Raw genomic sequence first — 26,090 nt, forward strand, 5'->3', positions numbered from 1 at the left:
ATAATAACAGACGTAATTATATAAAATACGAAATTAGATCAACATTAAAACAAACTGCATAAATACATAAATCCATTTGGTGTTCTGTTGCCAGGAAACCATCGCTGAATCATCTCCCTGACAGCCTGCATGGTAATGGCTGACGAGTTTGGATTTCTCCGAAGCCTCGATGCGTGTCAAAGGTGAGAGAAGATACAGGCAAAGAGAAGCCTCCGTTTACCGTGGGCGTCTCGGACCCATGTGCCAAGATAATACCAGGCCTTTTGCCTCTCCTTACGTTGGAGGATTTTTGAACATGTAACATGTGCTCCTTCTCCAATGACCGTGACTCATAGGGAAGAAGGGTAGGAGTAGGAGTAAGTATGCTGTGGCGTGTAGGAGTATACACTATGTAGTGTACGTGTGAATGAAACATTGTGTGGGAGTAAGTATGCTGTGGCATGTAGGAGCACATAAACTGTACCGTGTGAATGAAACACCGTGACGATGTTTGCTTTTCTGGAGACCGTACAGTACAGTACAGCTGTGTGTTCTAGTCTGAATCAAAAAAGAAAACGATCAGCCTGCATTCTCATTTCTACACAATAAAACAAAGCCAATGCACCACACATGGAAAAACTACATCAACAACAGCTGCTCAGAAAAATAAACTGTCAGACATAGTGCACAGTCTCTCCCATAGACATGTTCTTCCAATGGCTCTAGCTGCAACATAGGTTTGCATATATCAATGGAGAAGGGCTCCTTTAGCTCAAAAAGGCTTTTAGAAACATACTTGTTGGAAAGTGCTAAAAGTTTCAAATGCATATTCAGAAGAACAGGGATGGCACTCGTCAGACGGAGTGCCAGAGAGCATTGTCTGTTTGTAGGTAACGGAGAATAGGAGAGGAAAGGGAGGGTCAGACAGCAGGTCTTCATCTGAAAGAGAAAGTGAGACAGGCAGGCCGTCGTCTGAGGAGTAGGGGAGACAGGCAAGTTCTTGCAAAAGGGATGTTTTTTTGTTTAAAATAGGAGAGAGAGAGACAGGGAAGTCCCTGTCTGAAAAAGGAGAGGGAGACAGAGAGCTCCTCGTCTAAAAAAGGAGAACTAAACATGGAGGTCCACGTCTGAGAAACTCCGGGCATCCTCGTCCACCCCCGGGTCACACGTCAACAGGAACTACAAGGACACAGCGGACAGGAACAGGAGATTTGTCCAACCAAGCAAGCGCTCCACTCCATCCTTACGTAATACAGGGGCAAGCGGGGAGGAAGAACCAGGAAATTTAAAAAATAAAAATAAAAAAATATATAAAAACACGGGCAGTTCAGCTGCAGAGCCTCAGTGAGCTTTTCTTCTCTTCTCCTTTCTCCTCTTCTTTTTTCCTCTCGTCTCTTCTCTTCTTCTCTTGTTCACCTATTCACCCTCAAAGTCGGCCAGATTTGAATGAGGCACAGAAGCAGTGACCACTCACATAGTGTCCCTGGAAGACCAAAAGGAAGACAGAGAAAGATGAAAGAAAAATAGAGTGATGCAATAGAGGTGTGTGTGTGTGTGTGTGTGTGTGTGTGTGTGTGTGTGAGAGAGAGAAGGTTAGAAGGCTAGCAGAGAAGGTTGAAACAGGAGCACTTTCTTCTACACTACACTAAAGACATTTAAGACAATAATACAAATGGCCATAATAGGCAAGCGATACTTCGCTTTTCCCTTTCTTTTATGTGATATTACTGTCATTCGCAACACTAGCGTTGGTAACACTGTACTCAAACAGTCATGAGTCCTGTCAACAGTCACTCTGAATTTGAATTTGAGAGAGACAGAGTGAATGAAAGAGGGAAGGGTCTGTGTGTGCATGTGTGTTTGTGTGTGTTTGTGTGTGTGTGTGTGTGTGTGTGTGTGTGTGTGTGTGTGTGTGTGTGTGTGTGTGTGTGTGTGGGGCCAGACAGCACTCTCTCCAGTGTGTATAAGCATTAGGGGGTGCTGTGGGTAGGTGGGTGGGAGGGTAGTTCTGATTCGTTTTCTCCTCCTTTCAGCAGGGGCTGAGCGCAAGGGCCTACTTATTTGAATCAATGTCTGATTCACACAGCTTGCCTGGACAAACTGTGTGAAACTACTCTTTCATTACTCGGGCCTGCGAGAGGCTGCCAGGCATTTCACACCACTGTCTATGCGGAGGTGTCAGCCCATCCAGGGGATTACTTTAGGGAGGGTTACAGAGTTATTTTCCGCAGTCAAGCACAAAAAAAAAATCTGTTGTTTCTGTACTTTCCTTGTCTCCCCCCTGCTTCTGTTGTACTTACACTGTGAAGAGTGTGACATTGAACTGTCTCTTTGATTTTTCACCTCTAACATTATTGAAATAAACTCAACCCAAGACTAACTTCAGTGAATAGATGGAATATTACATTGACAAAAACTGACACTCACATGCAGCACCATACATTATTGTGTAGAGTGCATGGTCAGATTAGGAGCTGTATTTATGATTAAACTGTGGGGCTGCAAGGAAAGACTTCCAGATTGATGACTAATAAACTAATGTGCTGGCAGACGCTTGTGTCCTGTCATAATTACACCTAGGAGGAGGAGTAAACACATAGCAGTAAACAGACTGGGTGCGCACGGGTGAGCATGCAGCAGATAATCTACCGCAGCATGATACATGTTCAAATAACTCCCCCATATAAGCACATGCAAACCCAATCCTGCAAACTTCATCATACCTACGCATATGGCACAAACACTCAGATGAAGACACACACACACACACACACACATAAACACACACACAGACACACACACACACACCACACAACAGATACACATATGCACACACGATTGCCGGCTCCATATATAATAGTCAACATGGATGTGCTGAGGATGATGGATTGTGACTGTACTCATAAGGCACCTCCACATATTTGGCTTCAGAAGCAGTAACTGAGCGATCATTACACTCCCGTTATGCCAAAGGTCCACAGCGGAGAGGAAAAAAATATGAATATACTGCTGCCAATGACATTTACTGCTTTTGATTTATGAGCGTGCTGTTTCTCAAGCCTGACAGGCAAGTGAGCAATAAAGAGAACGCTTACTGCCCACAGGTACACTTCTCCAGACACACAGACGCAGAGCGTATACCAAATAGCAGCCTTCTTACACTTACGCCAATGCTGAAAAAGAGCCTTTGATAGGATGACTGCACCAGGCAGAGAGTGGCCACTGTGTCTCCCACTAGTGTTTGTGTGTGTGTGCATCAGCGTCCTATTCAGACCAGCTGTCTGCAGGCACCTGTCTAGTTCTTCTTTTCCTCTCTTTCTTTTGGGTGAAGAGCGCGGCAAGTAAGCTTATGCAGTTAGGTCTCCGTTCTCTTTGGAATGATTTCCAAATAAATAAACAAACAAAGAAATAAAGAAAAGAACAGATGAATTTGAATTTAAGAGATTAAATGATGTGTCAACACAGCCGGCTGAGATTAATAGGTTTACAGGAACAAACTCTGTGCCTATGAGGAGCCTACGATTAGTGTTAGGGTTACAATTCAGAAGTGCTTATGTGATGTGCCCAGTATACATGTTTAGTGTATACTACATCTTGAAGTTATTATGACCGCCGCGCAGCGAAGTGGCGGTCATATAGGTTTAGTCAGATTTTTTTTTCTTTTTTCTTTTTCGCATGTCCAAATTTCCGTCAAGGATTCCCGGGACACTGTAAGACCGGGGTACACGAAACTTGGTGGGCATGTAACCCCACATGGATAGCATGGAACCATTGTTTTTCGTTTTGATCTGTAGCCCCCCCGCTGGACTGGACCCCCCGAAAGGAGGGAAAGGCAGAAACAGTTTTCTGTGAATATCTTGAGAACCGTAGGGCCTAGGATGACCAATTTTTTCCGTATGTTTGCCTCCAGGGGTCATCTTAACCCATTCCATGTGCACACATGTGCATAAACAGATACACACGCACACACATACATTCACAGTAATCATAATGTATGACACATACTCACACAGTAGACATATGTACGCATGCATGCACATGCACAAACACAGGCACATACGCAGGCACACACACAAGCACGCACACACACACACACACACACACATACACACACACACACACACACACACATAAACATAAACATGTACATGCACACATGCACTCAAGAATTTCTCAGAATTATGAACAGGCAAGATGGGGGTGGGGTTTTATAAAATGGATTTTACATATAAAATCTATGAACTAATCATGTTTTGGTACTTGTTGTCTAGCAGATACCAGTGAGAATTGAGTGTGGATAATGCAATTTAGTGAGACAGTTAGAATCATATAGGCCTTTCAGCGTGATTTATTTTTGTGGAAAAAATGTGCTGGACTGGGCAGCGGTCATATTTTGGACCGTTCTGTGGTACTTCTTAACAGGAAAAAGATGGCGTTCAGAGAGGAGGACATGGCAGAGCTGAGGCACGTGCAAGGGGAACTCAAATTCAAGGTGAAGGAAGCTAAGGAGGATTACAGAAAGAAGGTGGAACAGAAGCTGCAGGAAAACAACTTGAAGGAGACATGGGACTGCATGAAGGTTATCACTGGCCTGAAGAAGAACAGCAGCTCTGTGGAGGGGGACCTGGACAGGGCGAACCAGTTGAACTACTTCTACAACAGGTTTGACTGCCCTGCTCCAGCTCCAATGGCGGTGGTCTGTCCACCATCCCCCGGCCCCCACCCTCAATACCAGTGCAACACTCACCTCCATCATCACAGGCTATCGTACCCCCACCATCACTGGATTTTGCACCCCTCCCCCACATGGCGATCACGAACAATGAGGTGAAAACGACCTCAGTCAACAGCAATCAGACACACAGATCCCAGATGCACCCCTCCCCCTCCCCTCCCCTTACACCCCTCACCATTACAACAGATCAAGTGACAGCCCAACAGCAGCGGGGCCTGACAGACTGTGTCCAAGGCTACTCAAGGCCTGTGCTGCTGAACTGGGGGAGCCACTGAAGCACATCTTCAACTTGAGCCTACGCCTTGGACAAGTTCCAACACTGTGGAAGACATCATGTCTTACCCATGTCCCTAAGAAGCCACACCCTAGTGAGCTTAATGACTACAGACCTGTCGCTCTTACATCACATGTGATGAAGACAATGGAGCGTTTGGTCTTAGGCATGCTCAGACCCCCGGTACGCCATGCACTAGACCCGTTACAGTTTGCATACCAGGAGAAAGTGGGCGTGGACGATGCCATCACTTATCTTCTACACAGGACCCACCTGGACAAGGGGAAAAGTGCTGTGAGAATCATGTTCTTTGATTTCTCAAGTGCTTTTAACACCATCCAGCCCCTCAGATTGGGAGACAAGCTCTTGCAGATGGGTGTGGACGCTCACCTGGTAACCTGGATTACAGATTACCTGTCAGACTGAAGAACTGTCTCTCTGACACTGTGATCTGCAGCACCGGAGCGCCACAGGGAACTGTGCTCCCTCCAGTCCTGTTCACCCTGTACACATCTGACTTCTGCTACAACACTGAGTCATGCCACATGCAGAAGTTTTCTGATGATACTGCAATTGTGGGGTGTATCAGGAACAGGCATGAGGAGGAGTACAGGAGCCTGGTGGAGGACTTTGTGCAATGGTGCAAACTCAATCATCTTCAACTTAACACTTCAAAGACCAAGGAGATGGTGGTGGACTTCTGCAGGTCTAAGCCCACTCTGCTACCAGTCCACATTGATGGGGTCAATGTGGAGGTGGTTAGCACCTACAAGTATCTGGGTCTCCACCTGGACAATAAACTGGACTGGTCAGCCAACACTGATGCACTCTACAAGAAAGGGCAGAGCAGGCTGTACTTCCTGAGGAGGCTGCGGTCCTTCAATGTGTGCAGTAAGCTCCTCAGGATGTTCTACCAGTCTGTTGTTGCCAGCGTCCTCTTCTATGCAGTAGTGTGTTGGGGAGTTGGGGAGGAAGCACAAGGAAGAAGGACGCGGGGCGAATTGACAGGCTGGTAAGGAAAGCTGGCTCTGTAGTGGGAGCTGAACTGGAGTGCATCACTTCACTATCAGACAAAAGGACCCTGAACAAACTGATCAACATCTTGGACAATGAGTGTCACCCACTCCACAGCACTATTGTTAAGCAGAAGAGCCTGATCAGCTGGAGACTTCGCTCACTGCCTTGCACAACGGACAGACTGAGAAAGTAATTTGTCCCCAGGGCCATTGAACTGTTCAATGCCTCACTTACAGTTTTTTACAATTGTTTACACACGTTTTCAAAACTCTGTCTATTTTTCAAAACTCCACACACAAAACCCACAATTGCTCACACAAAATGCAAAATGCCTCAAATCTCCAGCAAAATGACACACAACATTCAAAATGTCAAAAACACATCTTTAAAGCAAACATTCGCCTCACATTACAAACACTTTTGTCATAATATGACATTTTGGATACATCATGTACACACTGTTTCTCAAAACCTAAAGCTCTTCTGTCTTAGGCTTTCTATATGTATTTCCATACAAGAGTGAAAGTTACGTTATCAACAAAGAGAAGTTGAAATACACAGTAAAAATGCAAGCAATATTGAAACCAAAAATAGTGATTTTTCCCAAATAATATACTGTTGCGATTCTGGTACTGTAATGGGGACAAACAAAAATTGAGTAAAAAGACAAATTTTACATAAAGTCAACTTTTTGTAGAACATTACTGTAAGCTAAAGTCCGATTACTGTAATTTTCAAAGTATCTGCATTGGTTCTGAATATTTCAACCGGAAATCCTCTAGGAGCAGATTGAAAGGGTCCATACCTATATAGAGAGTATATCTATTCATAGACCTATACTAAGGCAATGATTGGATGGTGTTCAGTAAATGAAATAGTGTTTGCACATGTGAAGAGCACTGGTGATTTAGTGTGGCATTTTGATGGGTTGTGTTTGAAGAACGAAATCAAGTTACTTCCTGTTAGATTTTTGTGTGTTAGGTAGAAAATTGTGTGTGGTGTTTTGCAAAATGTGTTTTAGTCAATTGAAAACTGAGTCACTGAGAATTAGTGTATGGTTTTGCAGATTTGGTGTCAGGTTATGATGTTTGGAGGACATGTTTAGAAAATTGTGTGACAAGCAAAGATTTAGTGTGTAAGCAGTTGAAAAAAACAGTAAGGGAAGACGAGAGATAGACTTCTCTGCATAGTCTGTCTGCCTCTTCACCCCCTCCATGTTTGGTACTGTCTGTCCACTAGCCACTTGTACCACTGTCTTTATGCCTCACTGTTTGCGTGCTATATTAGCACATTAGCACATATGCATAACCCCCCCCCCACACCTCCATGCCACAGCCGAACTGTGGTCACACTTATACATTTTCTTAAATAGTTAAATATATAGATATATAGACTTTACTTTACTTTATTTCTGCATTGTTGCACTGTTGCATTGTTGGACTTACTCATTTGCACTATCACCATGACCACTATCACCATTGCACTTCCACCATGACACTCATTCACACAGAGCACCTTAGAGCACCTTACCATACCTTACTATGCACAGAGAATCACAGGCTCAATCCCTGCCTCAGTCATTGCAAGCGCCTCTGATTGATTAATCACCACTATGTGGATACTGTTTTTAGAATTGATTTAGATTAGTATAATTTGTATTTTTGTAATTTGTATTTTAGTATATTTTTATATATAGTGTTAGTTAGTATAATTTGTATTTTAGTACATACAGCATATTCTTTATCTTCTACTGTCCTTATTGCTTAGTTGTGTTTTTATATTATTTACTTTAATTACTCTTTTTGCTGTTAAAGAATGTGTTTGTGTTGTGTGTATGCTGATGAGACCTTGAATTTCCCCTGGGGATCAATAAAGTATCTATCTATCTATCTACAGTAATATGTAGTTTTTGGAGTGCTTGCTGCCACTTTAGTTTGAACATTGTGTTGATGTTCCTGTACTGCAGTACTGAACTTGCAATGCCCACATCTTGTGTTTATAACAGAAGAAAAATAGCAGTATTGGTGAAGTTTTCACAGTCCAGCATACAGTAATACTAACATACCAATGCCTTGTCTGATACCATATACAATCATTGCCTGTAATTGTCATACCACTTTGCTTAACAATGTCATGACTGTGTTTTAGCTTGTGACACAGGGTACTGACCTTATATTACAGTTATTTTACCCTCGTGGCAGAGGATTTGGGAAATAGGACTGGGAAATAGGGTCTTAGGGCAGTATCTGGGATCTAAAAAGATTATGCAATACACTTCTGAGAGAGAGAGAGTAAAGCTTATCTGATTAATGAAAGTCTTGTAATTTGCTTTAGTGAGCCACCAAGATCTCCAAGATGGAGGCAAACACTAAAAAAGACTGCTTGCATGCGAAGACATCTCCATTCTGTCACGCCATACTACAAGTCACCGCACTTACATTTGTTTCAAATCATTAGTTCTCAGTGTGTAGGTGTTACATGCATTCATTTGCATCCACAAATGGTGGAGTAGAAAGGAAACTGTAGCCATGATAAATATGAAATACAAGCAGAGACATAGTATATATATATTTATAGTATAGTATATATATATTATATTGGAGGATACAGCAATTTAACAATAATGGTGTTCCTGTCCTCACAAAACTAACAAGGCTTTTCTACCTGCTCAGAAAGTAATTGGATGTAATGTATTGTTAACCCACACACGGGCGAAAACAAGACTATTTGTTGTGTTAATGGAAAACAAGACAGTGTGTGTGTGTAACTGAGTCTGTGTGTGTGTGTGTGTGATGTGCAAGTGTGTGTGTGTGTGTGTGTGTGTGTGTGTGTGTGTGTGTGTGTGTGTGTGTGTGTGTGTGTGTGTGTGTGTGTGTGTGTGTGTGTGTGTGTGTGTGTGTGTGTGTGTGTGTGTGTGTGTGTGTGTGTGTGTGTGTGTGTGTGTGTGTGTGTGTGTGTGTGTGTGTGTGTGTTGTGTGTGTGCATGTGTGTGCATGTGTGTGTGTGTGTGTGTGTGTGTGTGTTTGTGTGTGTGTGTGTGTGTGTGTGTGTGTGTGTTTGTTTTGTGTGTGTGTGTGTGTGTGTGTTTGTGTGTGTGCATGTGTGTGCATGTGTGTGTGTGTGTGTGTGTGTGTGTGTGTGTGTGTGTGTGTGTTAGTGTCATACCAAGACAAAGCGGCAAAACGGAGACATAATGGAGGAAGGACAGTAAGTGAAACCGACACAGAGGGAGGATAGGAGAGAGAGAGAAAAAGAAAGAATGGGTCTGTTTGAAACAGAACAGCTGCCTACTGCCTCCCTCCCTACATAGAGAGCTGTCTCACTAGACATGACTTTGGATTAAATGCATCTTTTAAAAATGAGCGGAGCACTCTAGAATCTTTGGTTAACACTACGGTATGACGTTAGCCTGACGATAAACTAAATTAGCTTACGTAAGCTAGCAGGCTAACGGTATAAATTAGTTTTATGGCCGGCAGATATATCAGACCAGACGCTATTAATGGTTACAACAATGGCATAATCAGATATTAAATTGTTTATTTCTCATGTCAAATCTACAAATCTAAGCAAAATAAGGTCACACAAATGATATTTTAAACAGATTCAGCAGCCATTACCGATGTCATCCGCCATGTTTGTTTACCTTTCACAGCTGTTTCAGACGTTGCCGCAAGGGATTATGGGTAGGAGGGAGCATGAAGTGTGCATCGAAGCTGCCTCCAAAAATGACCGTTATTTGGAAATTCTAAGATATCTTTTTTCGGTTTCGAACCGCACTTGCTGCCTTGTATGTGAGGGAGAGAGAGACATGCAGAAAGAAAGTATGCTTATAGCCCTGCTTATAGGCCATGACACAACTGCACTTTTCCAGAATCTCCTCTCTTTGAAACAGAGCAGGTCTCAGACCTGGAGGCAACAGCCTCGTAATTAAAAATACATACGGCACAATGCGTTCCTCCAGCTACCTCTCAACTTGGGTGGCTCTCACCATGCCACATATAACTGTTAATTAGGCTAGAGAAAAAAAGACTGTGCACGATATCCTTATACATAATTCATGACCTCATAAGAGTCTGAGGCATATTCTTCTTCTGAAGGCCAACAGAGAGGAGTGTTTTGGCTGGGACTGGACCCAGTGCTTTCCAATGGTTCTGTTGCGCTGCACTGTGCATGGGTTATAGGAGCCGCAGCACCTAGTAACGTTACTGTGACGAGATGATGAGTTGTCCGCATCACACTGGCAGGACATTATCGGACCCCGCGGCACTAATATCGCACGTTGGCTAGAGTCGTTATGGTACATTTCTCTTCTTTTACAGATCAGTCCAGTAGGGCTCCTCTGAGTCCCTTTACGGCCCTAAATCTGATGGCTTCATGTCTTTCTGAAGGGTGTGACACAAACGTTATGCCGCACCGGGGGTGATTACACAACGGAATTTATGGCAGTTATCAGTAAATGGAAAGATTTTGTGGTCGGTCATTACAGTAACTCAGCACTGGCACCAAGTGATTGCTCAGTTTAATAATAAGCTCTCTTGGGAAGAACAAAAAACCTTGCTCACTAGCCTTTGACAAAAGAAAAGGCACAATTCTCAATCATCACCTTCTTAGTGGTTTTGTGGGAATAAGACTTTGACCATGGGTCCAGTCCTGGCCAGCATCCCTCCGCATGATACAATATGTGTATGCATGAGATTCAATAGTCATGCACACAGTAAGCATACAGTAGCCTGCAGAGAAGCCATGATTATCACCCATGTGGCAAGAATATCACACATTGGCACCAGTTGTTCATTTTACAGAGACAAAGAGGTGCCCCATTGGGTCTTTCTTGCACTAAATCTGATGGGTACATTTCTTTCTGGAGGCTGTGACACAAATGATGGGATAGGTTGGGGAATTGCATATAAAACGTATGCCATTTGCCATATTTAAGCTATTAAAAGGCAAAATGAGTGGTTAGCAATTGGCTGACCTTACTGTTGTCAAACCCTTCCTTCCTTTAATAAAAAGCTCATGGGAACCATTAAGAAAAAAAGAGCTAATTTGATGAGATTTGCCTAGATTTTAATACAAGCACTGATTATAGGATTTTTCCAGAGAAAAAAAACAGCCCTTTGATCATATAATATGATATGACATAATGATATAATTTCTATTCAACTCAGCATAACATAACATATTCATTAACAGAGTAAGCATGGTCAGCTTACAGGCCATGATAAGAACCACCGCATGTGTGCAACTCAAGGACATTCCGCTTTCTCTAGTGTCAGGATCAAGTTAGCGAGATTAAGGGCCTTTTATGGTATAACCCCCCCACCACTTAACTAATCCACTTACCTAGACTCCATGGTGTCTTTGGTGAGATATACGATCCAGTAGACAAGGTTGAAGGCGCCAAACGAGAGGGGGAAGAGGATGCGCGAGTACTTGTCGATGATGCTGGTGCTGCCGAACACGTTGTTGGCGGGTGTGGCCGAGCCCTGCGGCCGGTAGTTGGCCATCTGGGGCCCAAACTTGGGCCCCGGAGGCTCCAAACGGCCTGCCGAGTTCAGGCGCTTCTTCAGGACACCGGCAGGGTCCAGGTGAGGCTGAGATGGACACAACAAAAAGCAAAGAGGACAGACAGGCTTCAGTTTGAGCTACAGTTAAAGCACAGTTACAGTTATATAATTTAATTTCATTTATTATACAGGAAAAGATTAAAAGTAACATTAAGTTACAGTTTAAATGGGCCTGACTCAGTTTAAAAACTGGTTTCCAGCAGTCATACACAGTTATGGTACATGAAGACAGAATAGTTATTACTTAAGTAGAAATCACAGTTACAGTTACAAAACAGTGAGGTAGAAATCACTTTGATAGTGGTTTGTTAGCATCAGTGACTGTGATAGCATCACAAAGCCATGTTCACACAGTCTGGCATACTGTAGCGGCATACTAAAAAAGTCAAACAGGGACACAGAAAAGAGAACAATTTCAAAGGCAGTTTATTTATTTGTGATGATACATTTCTAATAAGGTAGGTCTGCAGTGTACAAAACAGCATTATATTTTTTTGGATATATTTGACATACTTTCCTGCCATTACATACCTTTTTCTGCCATGTCTAACTACTACATGAACAAAAAAATACATTTAGATGTGTAAAAGACACAAAGTAACCTAACACAGCATGTGTAAATGATGGCCAAGTGAGTAATAAGATGGTGGGGTGCCTGGGCTGATGGTCCTGCTGGGTCCAGTCCTGGCCAGCATCCCTCCCCCCTCTGACTCTGGTCCATGGAGGAGTAGCTCAGCTCCAGGAGAGGCAGCTGTGGCTGCCCAGGCTTCCCCCCTCATGCTGGGGCAACATGGAGTGAGCATGTGGCTCGCCCCGCGCTTAAACCGGAGCTATTTTTACAAGGACGACAGGCGCTGGCTCACGCGGGCACGAGCCCAGGGCTGATGGCACACTTTCATATGTGCCTGCCCAATCTGAGCAGCAAGAGCACGGGCTGCCATTACTCCATAGGTCACCATGTTTATCTGAAATCCTTTTTTCACCTCTGAAATTTGTAATACTATTAATGCAAAAATGCAGGTTTTTGCTTTGTTTTGTTTTTATAAAATGAGTCATACAAGACTTCCTTCAATTTTTTTGTGTGCTATGGGAATACCATGATTTCTCAAGTTAAAAGGTTGTGTATATTGAGTATAGTTGAATTAAAATCAGACATAACACAACCTTAAAGAAGTGCTGCAAGTGCCTTGGTCGTTATGCAACATTTACTCAGGCCTAAAATTAGTACGGCTCTTCACGTTGACATGTTAGCCATCATTACATTGCCAAAAAAAAAAAAAAAAAACACACATCCACAAGATGATTATTCTGTTTCAAGGAAGAGGGCTCCTTTCTCCTTGACGTGTCTTTCATTCGCCATGTTCCTTAGAGAGATCTCCCTGCTTCAGTTTCTCTCTCTTTTTCCCTCTTTCTTTTCTCTTTCGCTTTTTTTTCCCGCCTATTACTTCATCACTGAAAGAGCTACTAGAACTGCAGCCAGTGGCCTGTCATCTCTTGCGAGCACGGAAGCTCCTCGTGAGCCTTGCGATGATTTGCCGGGATATTTGCTTAATCTATCCCCTTACATAATCTGTGCTGCAGCAGGGATCGGGAAACCACTGGCTGTCTCTTCATGTCTGGGCCACGCGCTATCAAGAGAGTCAAGGGGAGAGAGGAACAGGGCCACAGAGGAGGGATGGGAGAGAGAGAGGGTGGGGGGAAGACAGGAGAGGGGAGAGGCCGAAAAAAGGAGGGAGGGAGGTATGAGAGAGTGAGAGGAGAGAGAAAAGGCAAAGAGGGAATGGGGAAGAGAAGATAGAGGGAAAGAGAGAGAGAGAGAGAGAGAGAGAGAGGAAAGAGAGAGAGAGAGAGAGAGAGAGAGAGAGAGAGAGGAATGAGAGAGGCAGGGCACAGAAATGGGGAGAAATAGAGTTAACTGGAGGGAAAAAGTGAGAAATAGAAAAATGACAGAGTGAGGGAGTAGGACTGAGAGAAAGATATAGAGAGAGGGGGAGAGAGAGAGAGAGAGAGAGAGAGAGAAATCCGTGAAATCTACTTCCCAAAATTTGAAGAAAAATATAATTTTATGACTACCCATCCAAAGCAAATTACCTTTTATATTTGGGCACACACACACACACACTGATATATCTCTGCCAACCATACATGCACCCTCACTATCCTCTGTTTAAAAATGAAATGACATTATGATAATTCATACTATAAGCTGCCTATATAAATGTCTGTTTAGGCACATATTTCACTGATACATTCCTTGTCTGTTGTTATGTCCATATCTTATACCTGTATGTTCAATGTATGTAATAGTTGCTTTGGCAATACAAATGTCTTAACTATTTGTCATGCTAATAAATCACTTTTGAATTGAAATTGAATTGAGAGAGAGAGAGAGAGAGAGAGAGAGATAGAGAGAGGGAGTGTAAAAAGTGGGACAAAGAGGGAAAGAGAGAGAGAGAGAGAAAGAGAGAGAAAGAGAGCAACAGAAGTGACAGAGAACAGAGAGTGGGGGTGGAGGTTCTGCTGAAACAGATTATAGGAGGGAGGGTCATACTAGAGGAACAGTCCAACCAAGATCACTTATTTGAGGTCATGTTAGATCAACTGGGATTACTGGGAGATGGAGGGTGGGGGGGTCAGGGCCTTGTTAGAAGAACAGGCACTAAGGGTGTCTGGGGGTCACGTTAGAACAACTAAAGTTAAAGCTTACCGAGAGCACTTGACCGTCAGTGGTGCTGCCACCCATGGCCTCCTGAGCGGCTGCCCTCAATGCTGCGGCCTTGCGCATCTCTCGGTTGGCCTGAAGTGTGGAGAAGTAGTTGACCGCCGCAAACTCAATGAGTGCCGAGAAGACAAAGGCAAAGCAGACAGCGATGAACCAGTCCATGGCTGTGGCGTAGGACACCTTGGGCAGGGAGTGCCGGGCGCTGATGCTCAGCGTCGTCATGGTGAGCACCGTGGTGATGCCTGGTCGACAGAAAACAAAGACAAGCTTTTAGTCTTCAAGAAAGACAGAGTGAGCAAGGTAAAGAGAGGGAAAGAGAAAGATGGAAGAGAGAGGAAAAGAGAAAGAGAGGCAAAGAGTGAGAGATATGAGAGAGAGAGAGAGAGAGAGAGGGGAGGAAAGGAGAAAAAAGGATGGGGGACAGAGAGAAAGATAAGGTAAAATAAGGGACTGTATTATTCTCCTACAGTTGGTCCTGTGGTCTAACGGTGCCTTGAGGGCTGAAGTCCATTATCATTGGGAAAGAAAGGATCGGAGCGGCGTGGGGGATGAGTGTGTGTGTGTATGTGTGTGTGGGGGGTGTGTATGTGTGTGTGTGTGTGTGTGGGGTGGGGGTGCAGGGGACACTTGCGCTGTAATGAGACTTTGAGAGACCAAGCCACCCAACGTCTCGTGTCAGTGCCGTTCAATAGGCCATTTAGCTCTGAACATACATGGACTCGCATGCAGAGAAATAGCTCCGGGATAAATGATGACCGACTATTCAGGCATTTCATGTGGCCCAAGATGATTCGCCTTCAGTCGAGGACCAATAAATCAAAGCCAGCAAAGCTAACACTCAGGGAGAGATTGATAGGTTGAACATCAAATTTGAGGAAACCCCAGCTTAATACAGTCAGATGAGTTCATTAATACAATTTACTGTATAGATTTACACATTTTTCTGCAGCCCCTAAAGATCCTACATCCCTGAATAAAGTCCTACTAGGTGTAATACATTTCAAGTTTATGTACAAAGGGTCAAATTATGTTATATTCCCAAAATCAACATTTCTGATTGGTTTGGCAGATATTGCTTGTGTTTATGGTCACCTTTCAACAGAAATAAATACAACCAGTGGGCAAAATAAGTGAATAACATAGAAAGATATGATTGAATAGACGGCAGTTTCGTGTTAATCCAGGGTTTTAAACAGGTCTAAAAAATATAATGACATTAGATAAAGCACCAATGAGGATGAGTTAGCCACATCTTTTCCAACACACAAACTGCTTGTCTGAGGGACTTTTGAGAACTGAACATGGTCTTACATGAGTACTGAAGGGTTTGGGTCAGCCTGTGGAAGTGCACATCTGGTAACTCTGAGCAATGGGACAATAATAAAACAAGCACAGGAAGTTTGGGCTGAGTCCAATTCATGAATAAATCTATTCATCTGTGGAACAAAATTAACAGTTGTACCACAAACAAATTCTTGGATGCTGACATGAAAGTAATACATTTACAAAAGGATAGACATGTACATTATGAAGTAACTGACTTATCAGCAGGATAGTGCCATTTGAGGTTGTGACGAGTACATGGCGTCCTCGTCAGTTTAGCCTGCTCGTCTCCACCTCTAATTGATTCATTGTTAGGACACCTGGTGTCCAGGGTGTCTTTAAAAGGCACCCTGATGCATTGTGGGTTAGAGAGCGTAGGGTTGTTGGTGGCAGCAGCAAACCTGAGTCTTGGTTTTGTTAGGTTTTTTTTTTTTTCCTTTAATTTATTTAGCACCACTATATTTACTCAATGCATTCATACATTTGCCTACACCACTGACTCTACTGACATATTCAGGGTTTTTCTAATTATTTGGTTTGTTATGTTAAACGATCTTAATAAATTATTGTTAATCTTATCTGCGGTGTGGCGTGTGCCCTTGTTTTTGTCTCGTCCTCGAGCCGGGACGTTACAGAGGTGATCCCAATATACAGAAAAATAGATAGATAGATAGATAGATAGATAGATAGATAGATAGATAGATAGATAGATACTTTATTGATCCCCAAGAGGAAATTCAAGAATTTATAACTCAGTGAAAATAACACTGGCAGTGTAAAAAAGAAACCTTGTGGAGCTCTTTGTCTTTGCTGTGTCCATTATTTTCTTGTGTCGGTACACCACGTCAGACTTTATCTCTTATTCTGTTTGGCATTTGGCGCAGTCAAGTCAACACAGCAGAAAAGCTTTGCTTTAGTGCCAACTATTGTTCAGTTCCACCATGAAGTGCCCTTGTGTTCCAGATCCCTGATAGCTTTCACTGTCCGAGTGAAAGGCCACCATTAAATTCACTGCAACCCATGTGACAAGCCAAGGTCTCAGCTCCACTCCTGTATTTTTGCACCCCAAGAGACACCAACAGCAATGTTAAAGGCTGAAAAGCTATAGGGTGATTTTATATACTTTATGTCATATAATGTATAGGGACATAATGTGTAGGGCAGCTTAAAAGCATCCTGGTGAAGAGAAACACTTTGGCAGAACAGTGCATCAGTGGTAAATATTGCGAGAAACTTGACCTCCAATATTACCAAGTAGTTTGTCAGCTAGTGGCACAGTAGTGAGATGACACTAGACTGGGTGAACCCACTCAAAACTGTTGCAAATTTGAATTTGCTCATCAGGTCTGTTTGGAAAGGATCCCATTGACATCCATTTCTGAACTTCTTGCTAAATGACTTCCTGGGGTGTAACCAGCAGTGAAATTAAACTTTTGCATTAAACGCTTAATAAATCGTGTCATAAAGTGCAGCAAACATCTTTAAAACAAAGGTTTTGAAATGCAGTGCAATGTAAAACGTGAAAATACACGTCCATACTGTATCTTGTATTGTATGTTAGGCAAGGCCGAAACATGTTACTAATATGAACTATTATGATTAAGCCTCTTCATTAAAGCTTTTTTATCTTTTTTTGAAGAGTGCCTTGGACAATCCATCTTTAAACACGCCCATATCTGTTTAACCCTGTCGCCATCAGCGCAGCCACTGCACTGGTTATATTGAATGCACTGCTCTATCTGAAATGGCCCCCAGGAGAGATATATGAATGGTGGATGAATGAACAACCAGTTATAGACCAGTAAATCATAAGCTTACATATAGCCACTATTAAACTGAATGCAAGGTAAAACCAAATAGGTACAGTAGTTAGATGTCAAATAAACCTAATAATCCCAGAAAGCATCAAATAATCACATATCAAGAAATCAAAACAAAACCAAAAGAAAGGAGAGAAAAAGAGTGAGTGAGGGGGGGAGACAGAGAGAGAGAGAGAGAGAGAGAGAGAGACCAATGAGCAGAATGGCCTTGTCCAGAACTGGAAAGCAAGAGGGAAGAGAACCAAAACGAGGAGACCCACATCTTCAAAATGGAGACATTATATCCTGCAATGCTCCAAACCTAACAATGTCCTCCTACCCAGCTCTCCTGTAATTGGTCAGCTGGTGCACCAGGATAGGTGGGAGATTCAAGGTAATACAGACTACAGTGTAGTTGTTCTACAACTATGCACAGATAATTTAGATTTTAATGAAACCATGAGATTGCAAGGAACCATTCAAGACTAATTCAAGACCAATTCAAGGTTCAAGGTTCTCTTTGTTACAATGGGGGGAAGTAAAGGCAAGGGCCCAAAAGAAAAAACGCTTTGGCCAGACCACCTGTGTGGAGGCCAAACAATGTGTCTTTTTGTGAGGAGATCAGCAAGGGAAGCATTTGGTGAAGGTTTTCGGTATTTTTCTGTCTTACAGATGACAGAACAAAATGGGATTCCACCAAAGGGCCTTTTCTATTTCAGCCTTCTGATTGAAATTTAAGAACAAAATCCCCAAGGTATCACATTTCACAACTCTACTCTTTTTGGCAATGGCAAATCTCAAAACAGACATGGTGTGAGTTTATTGCATTGGCCTAATGCCCACTGACACAAATGATAGACTTGGCTTTTCAAACACATCAACACCAAATGAAACAACGGTTCAGTTTCAAACCATCAATGATGTCAAGGCCAGCCATGTGGTTCAGGATTACTGTATAAGGATTTAGAACAAAATAAACATCTGTATCTATAAAGCTGCCTCGATACACTCCCAAATATAGTCCATTGTTGCACAATCTACAAATACTCTTCATGCACACGAGGCATTCCCATTGAAAAGATCTGCTCCTGATATATATTTATTTTTATTTCATCAACACTCATGGTCGGAGTTGATCCATTTCTGATATGCATGGACATATTGACCCTTCACTGCTATCAAGATGGAGTGGCCATTAAGCATGTCCATTGCATAATGTGCCATTAGCATAAATCTGATTGTCATTGGGCTCAAACCATGGGGGATCCTGCAGTTGAGTCCATTATGCCTTTGTGGAGATCCAACTATACAACTCTCCCATCTAATCATCAGTGTTTCCTACTGTATCCCATCTACCAATAAGCCATCTATTAGCGTTTGTGAGCTTCATGGTCTCAGCCCAGAAATTATTCTACTTTCCCTACGGACACAGTCTAATCTGTTTCTTAGACTTCTCCATGACTGTACACTACAGTTCCCAGATTGATTTAGAAGCAGATTCTGCACACTTACTAACTCCGCTCAGAGAACCAGCAGGTACAAGGAGTACAAGTACAAGGAGTACAAGGAGTACAATGAAGTTTATTGTCACATGCATATAGTTACTGGAAGTAAGAAATGCAGTGAAATTATGTCTGGTGTCAGCCTATTTGTGCATTTTGGGGGGCACCAACAAGGAGCACCCAAGAGCAACAGGGGCAAGGAAGAAACCTTGGGCAGATCCACGGCTCAAGGGGCTAACCCAACTGCCAGGGGTCTTGGTGTGTGTGTTGATGGGATGACAGGGGAGATGGGATAGTGTGCAGTGTATGTGGGGAGAGGGCAGTGTGCAGTATGTGTGTTGGAGAAGCTTTCTCATGAGGCAATGTGCTGTGTATTGGGGGCAGTGTGCTGTAAGTATGTTGGGGATGTGTGTTGGAGAAGCTTCCTGATGAAATAATGTGCTGTGTAGGTAGGGGAGGGGAGGGGGGCTGGTGTATGGGCTGGTGCCATGAAACAAAGGCAATATTTCAATGCATAAGACATGTGGGGCCTTCATTTGAATGACGGGCCACATGCAAAGTCTTAAGCCTGACCAAAGCTAATGTAATAACTAGGCAAAATTAATTTGCTCACTTAACACCATGAGCAAAACCTCAACCCTGAACACTGATGAATCTGCTCAGTGCTCCCCCATGCCACAAGACAGTTTTAGATCTTGCACGTTGTCTGGCGTTTAAATTAGGGCCCGTGGAATGATATTTCATTTATATCAAAGAACCATAATGACCTGTACTCACAGCATCAACCCAGGATGGATACAGATGGTCAAAGAGAACTGTTTTCATGAAACCTGCCACATAGGCAGAGGGAAAGCATGAGGGTTAAAATCAACAGGAAATACAAGTGAAGGAGGGGAGAGAGAGAGAGAGAGAGAGAGAGATGAAGGGAGAGAGAGAGAGAGAGAGGGGAGAGAGAGAGAGAGAGAGAGAGAGAGAGAAAAGGGAGCGAGAGAGATGAATTAAAAGCCCTTCAGGCATTTGTATACTTGTCCATGTAAAAAGCCTGAGTCAAATGAAGCTTGCTTGGTGCACACTCTCAGCACGGCGCTCGGGGACTTTTGAGCTCTTAAGAGAGGCAGTCAGTCAGTCATCCAACCAGCCAGCGGAACCAGCCAAGCCAAGCCAAGCCAGCCAGCCAGCCAGTCAACAGCCCTGCCTGTGCCTCTGCATACAACACAACATCCTCTTTACAGATAGCCCTCTTCCTCACATAACCACATATACCATCTTCCCTCTCTCTTTGCACTCCTCTACTGTACATCTCTCTTTTGCTTTTCTTGATCATTCTCGCTCTACATTATCACACAGTTGCTAGTTCACCATCACAGCACTGAAAAAGTTCAAATATCATCCCCATGTTGGGAGCATGCATCTCTATGCGTCTCTATGCATCTGTGCAAACAACACATACAGTACAGTCCTTAAAGAGGATGAAACTCTCTTCCCTCTGGAGTATAAATATTTGAAGCGAATATGTCGTAATCAAACATTTCCTATCTGCATTTTTTTGTTGTTTTTTTTTTCAAACAGAAGAAGGACAGTGGCGAGAACCCAAAGGTTAATCCATTTTGTGCACACACGCTGATCTACAGGAACAGGATATTCTATTTCCCTGTTCAAAGATCAGTATCTCCCACAACGGCGCTAGTTTGTAGAGATGGAAATAATCTACAAAAGACTCTACAAAAGACATGCTTCTTTCAAGCACTCCAAAAAGGACTAGTAGTGCACATTTAAAACAGATCAAATGAATGTTAATGAGGCTTTTGAGTTTCCAGCTTCTTGGATAAAATCTACAAGGTAAGGAGCTGCGCTGACCAACTGTGGTCAATTTAAACCAATGAGTACTTAAAGCATAAACAGGTACAATAGAGAGACAATCAGTCACTATTGCTCACAATTTCCCACAATGGGGCACAGACCATAAAGGGGGTTTGTACCAACTCAAGAGGTTTGTTTTTACAGTAATCACTCCCATTACATGATACATATCATCCTGATTACATAGCCACTTAACAAAGACATCGATAATTTGCCACAGGATATCTACCAATTGGTACGAAACCCTCCATAAAACAGTGAATTATGCCAACTCACAGTTGTTACTCACGTAATTAACCACTTAAGTGGCTAAATTGACCAATCAGAATTGAGTATTCCCCAAAGCTGTCCAATAAAGCTCATTTAAATGTTCTTCCCTGTTCTGATATGAGCAGCATTAGGATCAAAGTAGTGCAGTCATTTTACTCCCACACCATGCAGGCCAGGGACCAGTAATGGGCAACATGTCCTCATTAGTCAGCCAGCTTTTAACCAAGTCAGCAGGTGGCAATGAGTTACTGAGTGAAAGTATGGCAGTGGCTATGGCACTATCACTGTGGCAATGATAATGAAGGCGACGCGCAAACATTCTTATCTTATCTGAAGTTTATAACAGGGCTCAGCATAAAAGGAGATAAAACAAAAAGGACTACGTAATCTCTTATGCTTTTTATGTGTGTGTATATATACAGAGAGAAAGCATAAGGGATTTTATATATATATATATATATATATATATATATATATATATATATATATATATATATATATATATGCTAGTGTACAAATTTCTAACACAAATTTAGAAGACATTAAAAAAAAAAACATCCCGATGACGACTTACCAAAGACAGTGCGGGCAGGTACCGACTCTTTATTGATCCAAAAGGACACCTGGGCGAGGATGACCGTCATTATGCACGGGATGTAGGTCTGGATCAGGAAAAAGCCCATCTTCCGTTGCAAGTGGAAGTGGACTGTCATAACCACATATTCACCTGTTCAACAAACAAGCAAATGAACAAACAGCATAAACAACAGCTGATGCATTGAGGTAAACAACAGATTTTCTCAGAGGAAACATCAGTTATAATTGAAGTGGAATTGCATGCCTGTTATGTGAGGGTCAACAATATAGTAAAAGTTAGCATATAACTAATCCATCATGCCCATTTCCCACACTCAATACACCAGAAGCTAATGTGCTTCAGAAAAAAACAACATATGGTCTGAAAATACCACTTCAACATCACTGTTATTCAGTGTCTGTACATTTAGATTTAGACATTTAAAATATGCATATGTTTCCAATGTGTAAAAGCAGCCTGTATGTATTTTTTGTGCCCTGTGGCTGGTTTCAGGAGCTGTGGTGCTTGCCTGTGTTGGATTTTAACCGCTCGCTGGAAACTGTCTGTCCTATGAGGTCGTACTGCAGCAGACTTGAAGACTCTTGCGGTACTTCTACTGAAAACAGCGGGCCCTTCTTCCACGTGTATACTATTTCACTGATAGGATAGGCGTCTGTCATGGAAACAAATAAATTTTAATTAATAATATCACCACATTACTCAACTGATTTATTTCTGACGTTAAAAGCCTGCTATGACTTACAACTGCCAAACTTCAGTGGGCAAGAGTGTCCGTCCATTGGGAAGTTTATCAGTCTCATTGGGCATTCTGCATTGATAGTTAACCTGGAAAGTCAATCGGATTACTAGATAGATACAGTATCACTTGTGTAATTGTTACAGTAACACTACAGTATCAGCCAACAACATGAAAGTAAGCCCTTCCACAATGCTTAATACTGGATTATATGAAATAAACACTGTTTTTAAGATACTACTCATGGGTATTTGCTATGTAGGCTTTGTTTTTTTTTTCTGTCGTTTTCTGTTGCGTGACTTGGAGAGCACTGAAGCAGAGTGTACCTCATGGTGTAGAGGATAGTTCCGTTCTGCATGATGCGGAACAGCTTGTTGGGAGTGGTCATGTTGTGGGATATGGACCTCTTGCCATTCCGGAAGAATGTGTCCGGCGTCCAGATTTTACTGACCATGAGGTTGTTGAGCCGCAGGATCTCAATAGGGCCGTCGAATTTGAGCCTTTCATCTATCCATGTTTGTCGGAAAAACACATCCATTGTGTACTCCTAAATGCACACACGCACTTGTTGTTGGTGGTTTTTTTTTTCATGAAACATGATTCATAAAACCATTTTAATTCTGTCTTTAAGGGGGACAGAATGCATCATGTGTGTCCCATCCAGAGCTTTAGTGGGACAACTCCATGCATTTAGATTACAGCAATGATCAGAAGCATAATCATAAATGTTTCATTTTCAAATCCGGAAAGCATTGGCCATGGCATGGTTTAACGGACTAAGAGAGTCTTATCTATACTGCCTATCAGATTGCCACAATATATCACATGGTGTCTGAGGTAGATTTAGATGCTGTGAAAAACAGTATAGTGTGTAAAGGAAATAACATGCTCAGCCTGGACCCTCACTGACAGGGATTGTCAACCAGATTAAAATCTCTAAGCTGTTCTAATGACATCCTGCCCAAATGCCAGAATAATGAACCCATGAAGCTCATTCTAGCATTCCAGGGCTGCAGACGCACTAGAACCAACACACAAGAACCGGGAGTATCGAGCAATTTAAGTCCGCAATCTTGTCAAAGATAGCATGAGCCATTAGACTGAGCGGGTATACATTGAGTCTCTATAGCAATATTGCATGGTGGCGGGACAGTTGGTGAATGCCACAGGCAGCCATCCCCCTACATACCATTTCAACATCTGACACAGGACCAAAGCTGGTGACAAAGATGTCTGTTTTGACTTCAGTCACAGGACCTATAAAGATATTGCTGTGATGATAAATCTTAAAAACACAAACTTTTCAACAAAGAACACCCACAAGACAATAGCAGTATTTATGAAGCATATCTATGAATATTCTTAGTCTTAACTGCAAGTCACAGTTTCAGTTAAAGCATGTTGAACAGCATCTCTAACCAGTAACCAGACAATCCCAATTGACATAAAAAAAATAACTTGAACCTTGAAGTTTAGTTCTATATGCATAAAGGTTAGTGTCTATGGGCTAAAACTAGACATGTACTATTAAATTACATTCTGACTAATTGCTTGGAAATAGTGAGCAAGTGTTAAACTGAATGAATTGCATTTTAAAAAGTAATGTTTTCCATCAATACAGTGACAGTGAGTGAGACATTGTCCTTGTTCTGTATCTGTGTGTGAAAGTACTTCACTACGCATAGGAAAAGGTTCTTAGCACTTTTACTCCAACATATGGTTATCGTTTACAGGATCTGCTTGAAACATATTGTTTGGAGTAGCCTACCTCCAAATCCGGGTCGCAGCCTGTTGTCATATCCCTCTAGTAATCTATCCAAAATTCGCGTTATATTTTCCAAATAGATGTTGGTATCCGGTTGTTGTGCCCATACATGCCCAACACTGTAAATTAGCAAAACACAAGAGTCGATTTCTTGACACGAGCTAAAGAAGTCGTAAAGTTGTGATAAATATAACTTATAAGCCATCAAAATCAAGGCAAACTATGCTGAAAGAAACCGCAAAATGGGACCTTGTACTTACCAGGACAGGAAAAGGCAAGTAAAAAACAAAGCCATGCCTTGAGCACAATCAAAACACAAGAAGCCACGGTCAACTGTTGTTATTTGCATATTCCATAATTCAAACACAGAAATCAGAGGGATCAGAGCGCATATAGTGCGCAGCCAAGCTTTTGCGTAAGTCCTGGTCGATTTGCACACTGTGATTGCGCTCCATCTGACTCGCTCGTTGAAAAACTAAAGTGTTTTAAGGGACGGAAGAGCAGGGATGGAGGGCATTGACAATAATCGAATAAGGCATTATGGGAGATTAGAAGGAAGGAATCCACTGATAGTTTTGGCAGGGAATTAGCAAGCACCGTTAAGGGATTCGGGAAAAGCTAAAATGCCATGTTATAAAAGATTACAGATTACTACAGATTGTTTCAGTTTTCCCCTTGAGAGGACATAACACATGCTAATTCACAGTGAAGTTGACATGATGTGAGCGCCCAATAGTCTCTTGACCAACGTCTCTCATAACTCATCACATATGGGCTATTTATTACACAGGTTGCACACTTTTCAAAATCCTTATCAGATTCTTTAAAACACATTTTATGATATGGAAGTCAATTTCCTTTTCTTTTTTCTTTTCTTTTTTATTCATAAAAGTGTAAGCTACCCCAGGATGAAATGTGCAGCATTTCGCATTTTCCCCAAACCACATAACACCCCCCCCCCCTCCCCCAACACTATAGCTATTAAAAGTGTAATTTAAAAAGCAAAACAAAAGAAATGCATCTTGCTATCACAATTACTGGCAATTACTGTTTACCTCGTCAACTTGTAGCTTTAATCAGAGGGTACAGCTTAATGCACTTTTTTACTTTTAATGAGCCACTGCATGAACAAGTGCTTTTCCCTCTTGTTTGAGAGCTACTCTTTGGCAAGAACATAACAACAACCCATTCAAATGCATACTCCCGGCTTGAATATGTTGAAGCCGGTTATTAAATCTGGAGCAGGTTGCTGCTAGGTGACAGCTATGTAGACCTACAGTATGCACATTGGGCTTAAATAGTCTCACAATGCCATTTACTTCCATAAAGATGCATAAACATCAAATAATCCAGTCAAATGAAGTTGAAAGACGCAGTTAGGAAAAGAACAGCAACATTGAAAGGAAACAGGCTATTATACACACACAACATCAGATTCACATAATAGGATAATGTGATTGACTTCAAATTAGCCGGGAATATGTCTGCATCAAGTCACCTCAACAAGAGCTTTAGCCAGGTTTGAGTGGTGTGAATACTCTTGGCAGAGCATATAATACCAGCGCTGAAGGGCAAAGATACCATTACCCAAATCCCTTTCTCTACCAGGCGGGTTTAATCCAGAGACCAATGGGCATCCCTGCACTCAGTTTATAATACATGACTGATCACGTCTGGCATACTGCCATCAGTAAGACACAAAAGTTCATAGAGAAAGGAGACATAGCAGATATACTGAGAGATGGATGAAGACATGGAGGGAATTATTGGGAGATTGTGTGTGTTTGTTTGTTGTGTGTGTGTGTGTGTGTGTGTGTGTGTGTGTGTGTGTGTATGTTTGTGTGTGTGTGAGTGAGACTAGGAGAGAGGAACAGAGGAAAGAAAGAGTTCAAAGACTTGAGCTTCTCTGTGTATAGAAAACCAGGATTATTATGTATTTC

General features: G+C 42.3%; 1 protein-coding gene across 1 annotated transcript; it reads right to left on the reverse strand.

The window, feature by feature from the left end:
- On the reverse strand, positions 1–24,777 carry gabra6b (gamma-aminobutyric acid type A receptor subunit alpha6b). The gene is made up of 10 exons (XM_048236893.1): positions 24,411–24,777; positions 24,154–24,269; positions 23,575–23,642; positions 22,712–22,932; positions 22,392–22,474; positions 22,158–22,301; positions 21,626–21,778; positions 14,283–14,539; positions 11,352–11,602; positions 1–1,462 (listed from the first exon to the last, which is right to left on the reverse strand). Exons 1-10 carry the CDS (start codon positions 24,497–24,499, stop codon positions 1,450–1,452), a joined length of 1,395 nt encoding a protein of 464 aa, XP_048092850.1. The 5' UTR covers positions 24,500–24,777; the 3' UTR covers positions 1–1,449.
- Positions 24,778–26,090: the final 1,313 nt, after the last annotated feature.

This window comes from Alosa alosa, chromosome 2 (genome assembly GCF_017589495.1).
Source record: "Alosa alosa isolate M-15738 ecotype Scorff River chromosome 2, AALO_Geno_1.1, whole genome shotgun sequence".
Classification (NCBI taxonomy): Eukaryota; Metazoa; Chordata; class Actinopteri; order Clupeiformes; family Clupeidae; genus Alosa; species Alosa alosa.

What these genes read in the sequence shown, in the direction of transcription:
- gabra6b (XM_048236893.1), bottom strand. Translation starts at nt 24,499, where the DNA reads ATGCAAATAACAACAGTTGACCGTGGCTTCTTGTGTTTTGATTGTGCT. An exon ending in CTGTGTCAGATGTTGAAATG is followed by an intron (nt 22,933 to 23,574) that starts GTATGTAGGGGG and finishes GTGTGCATTTAG; the next exon opens with GAGTACACAATGGATGTGTT. An exon ending in CTGACGGTCAAGTGCTCTCG is followed by an intron (nt 11,603 to 14,282) that starts GTAAGCTTTAAC and finishes TGTCCATCTCAG; the next exon opens with CCTCACCTGGACCCTGCCGG.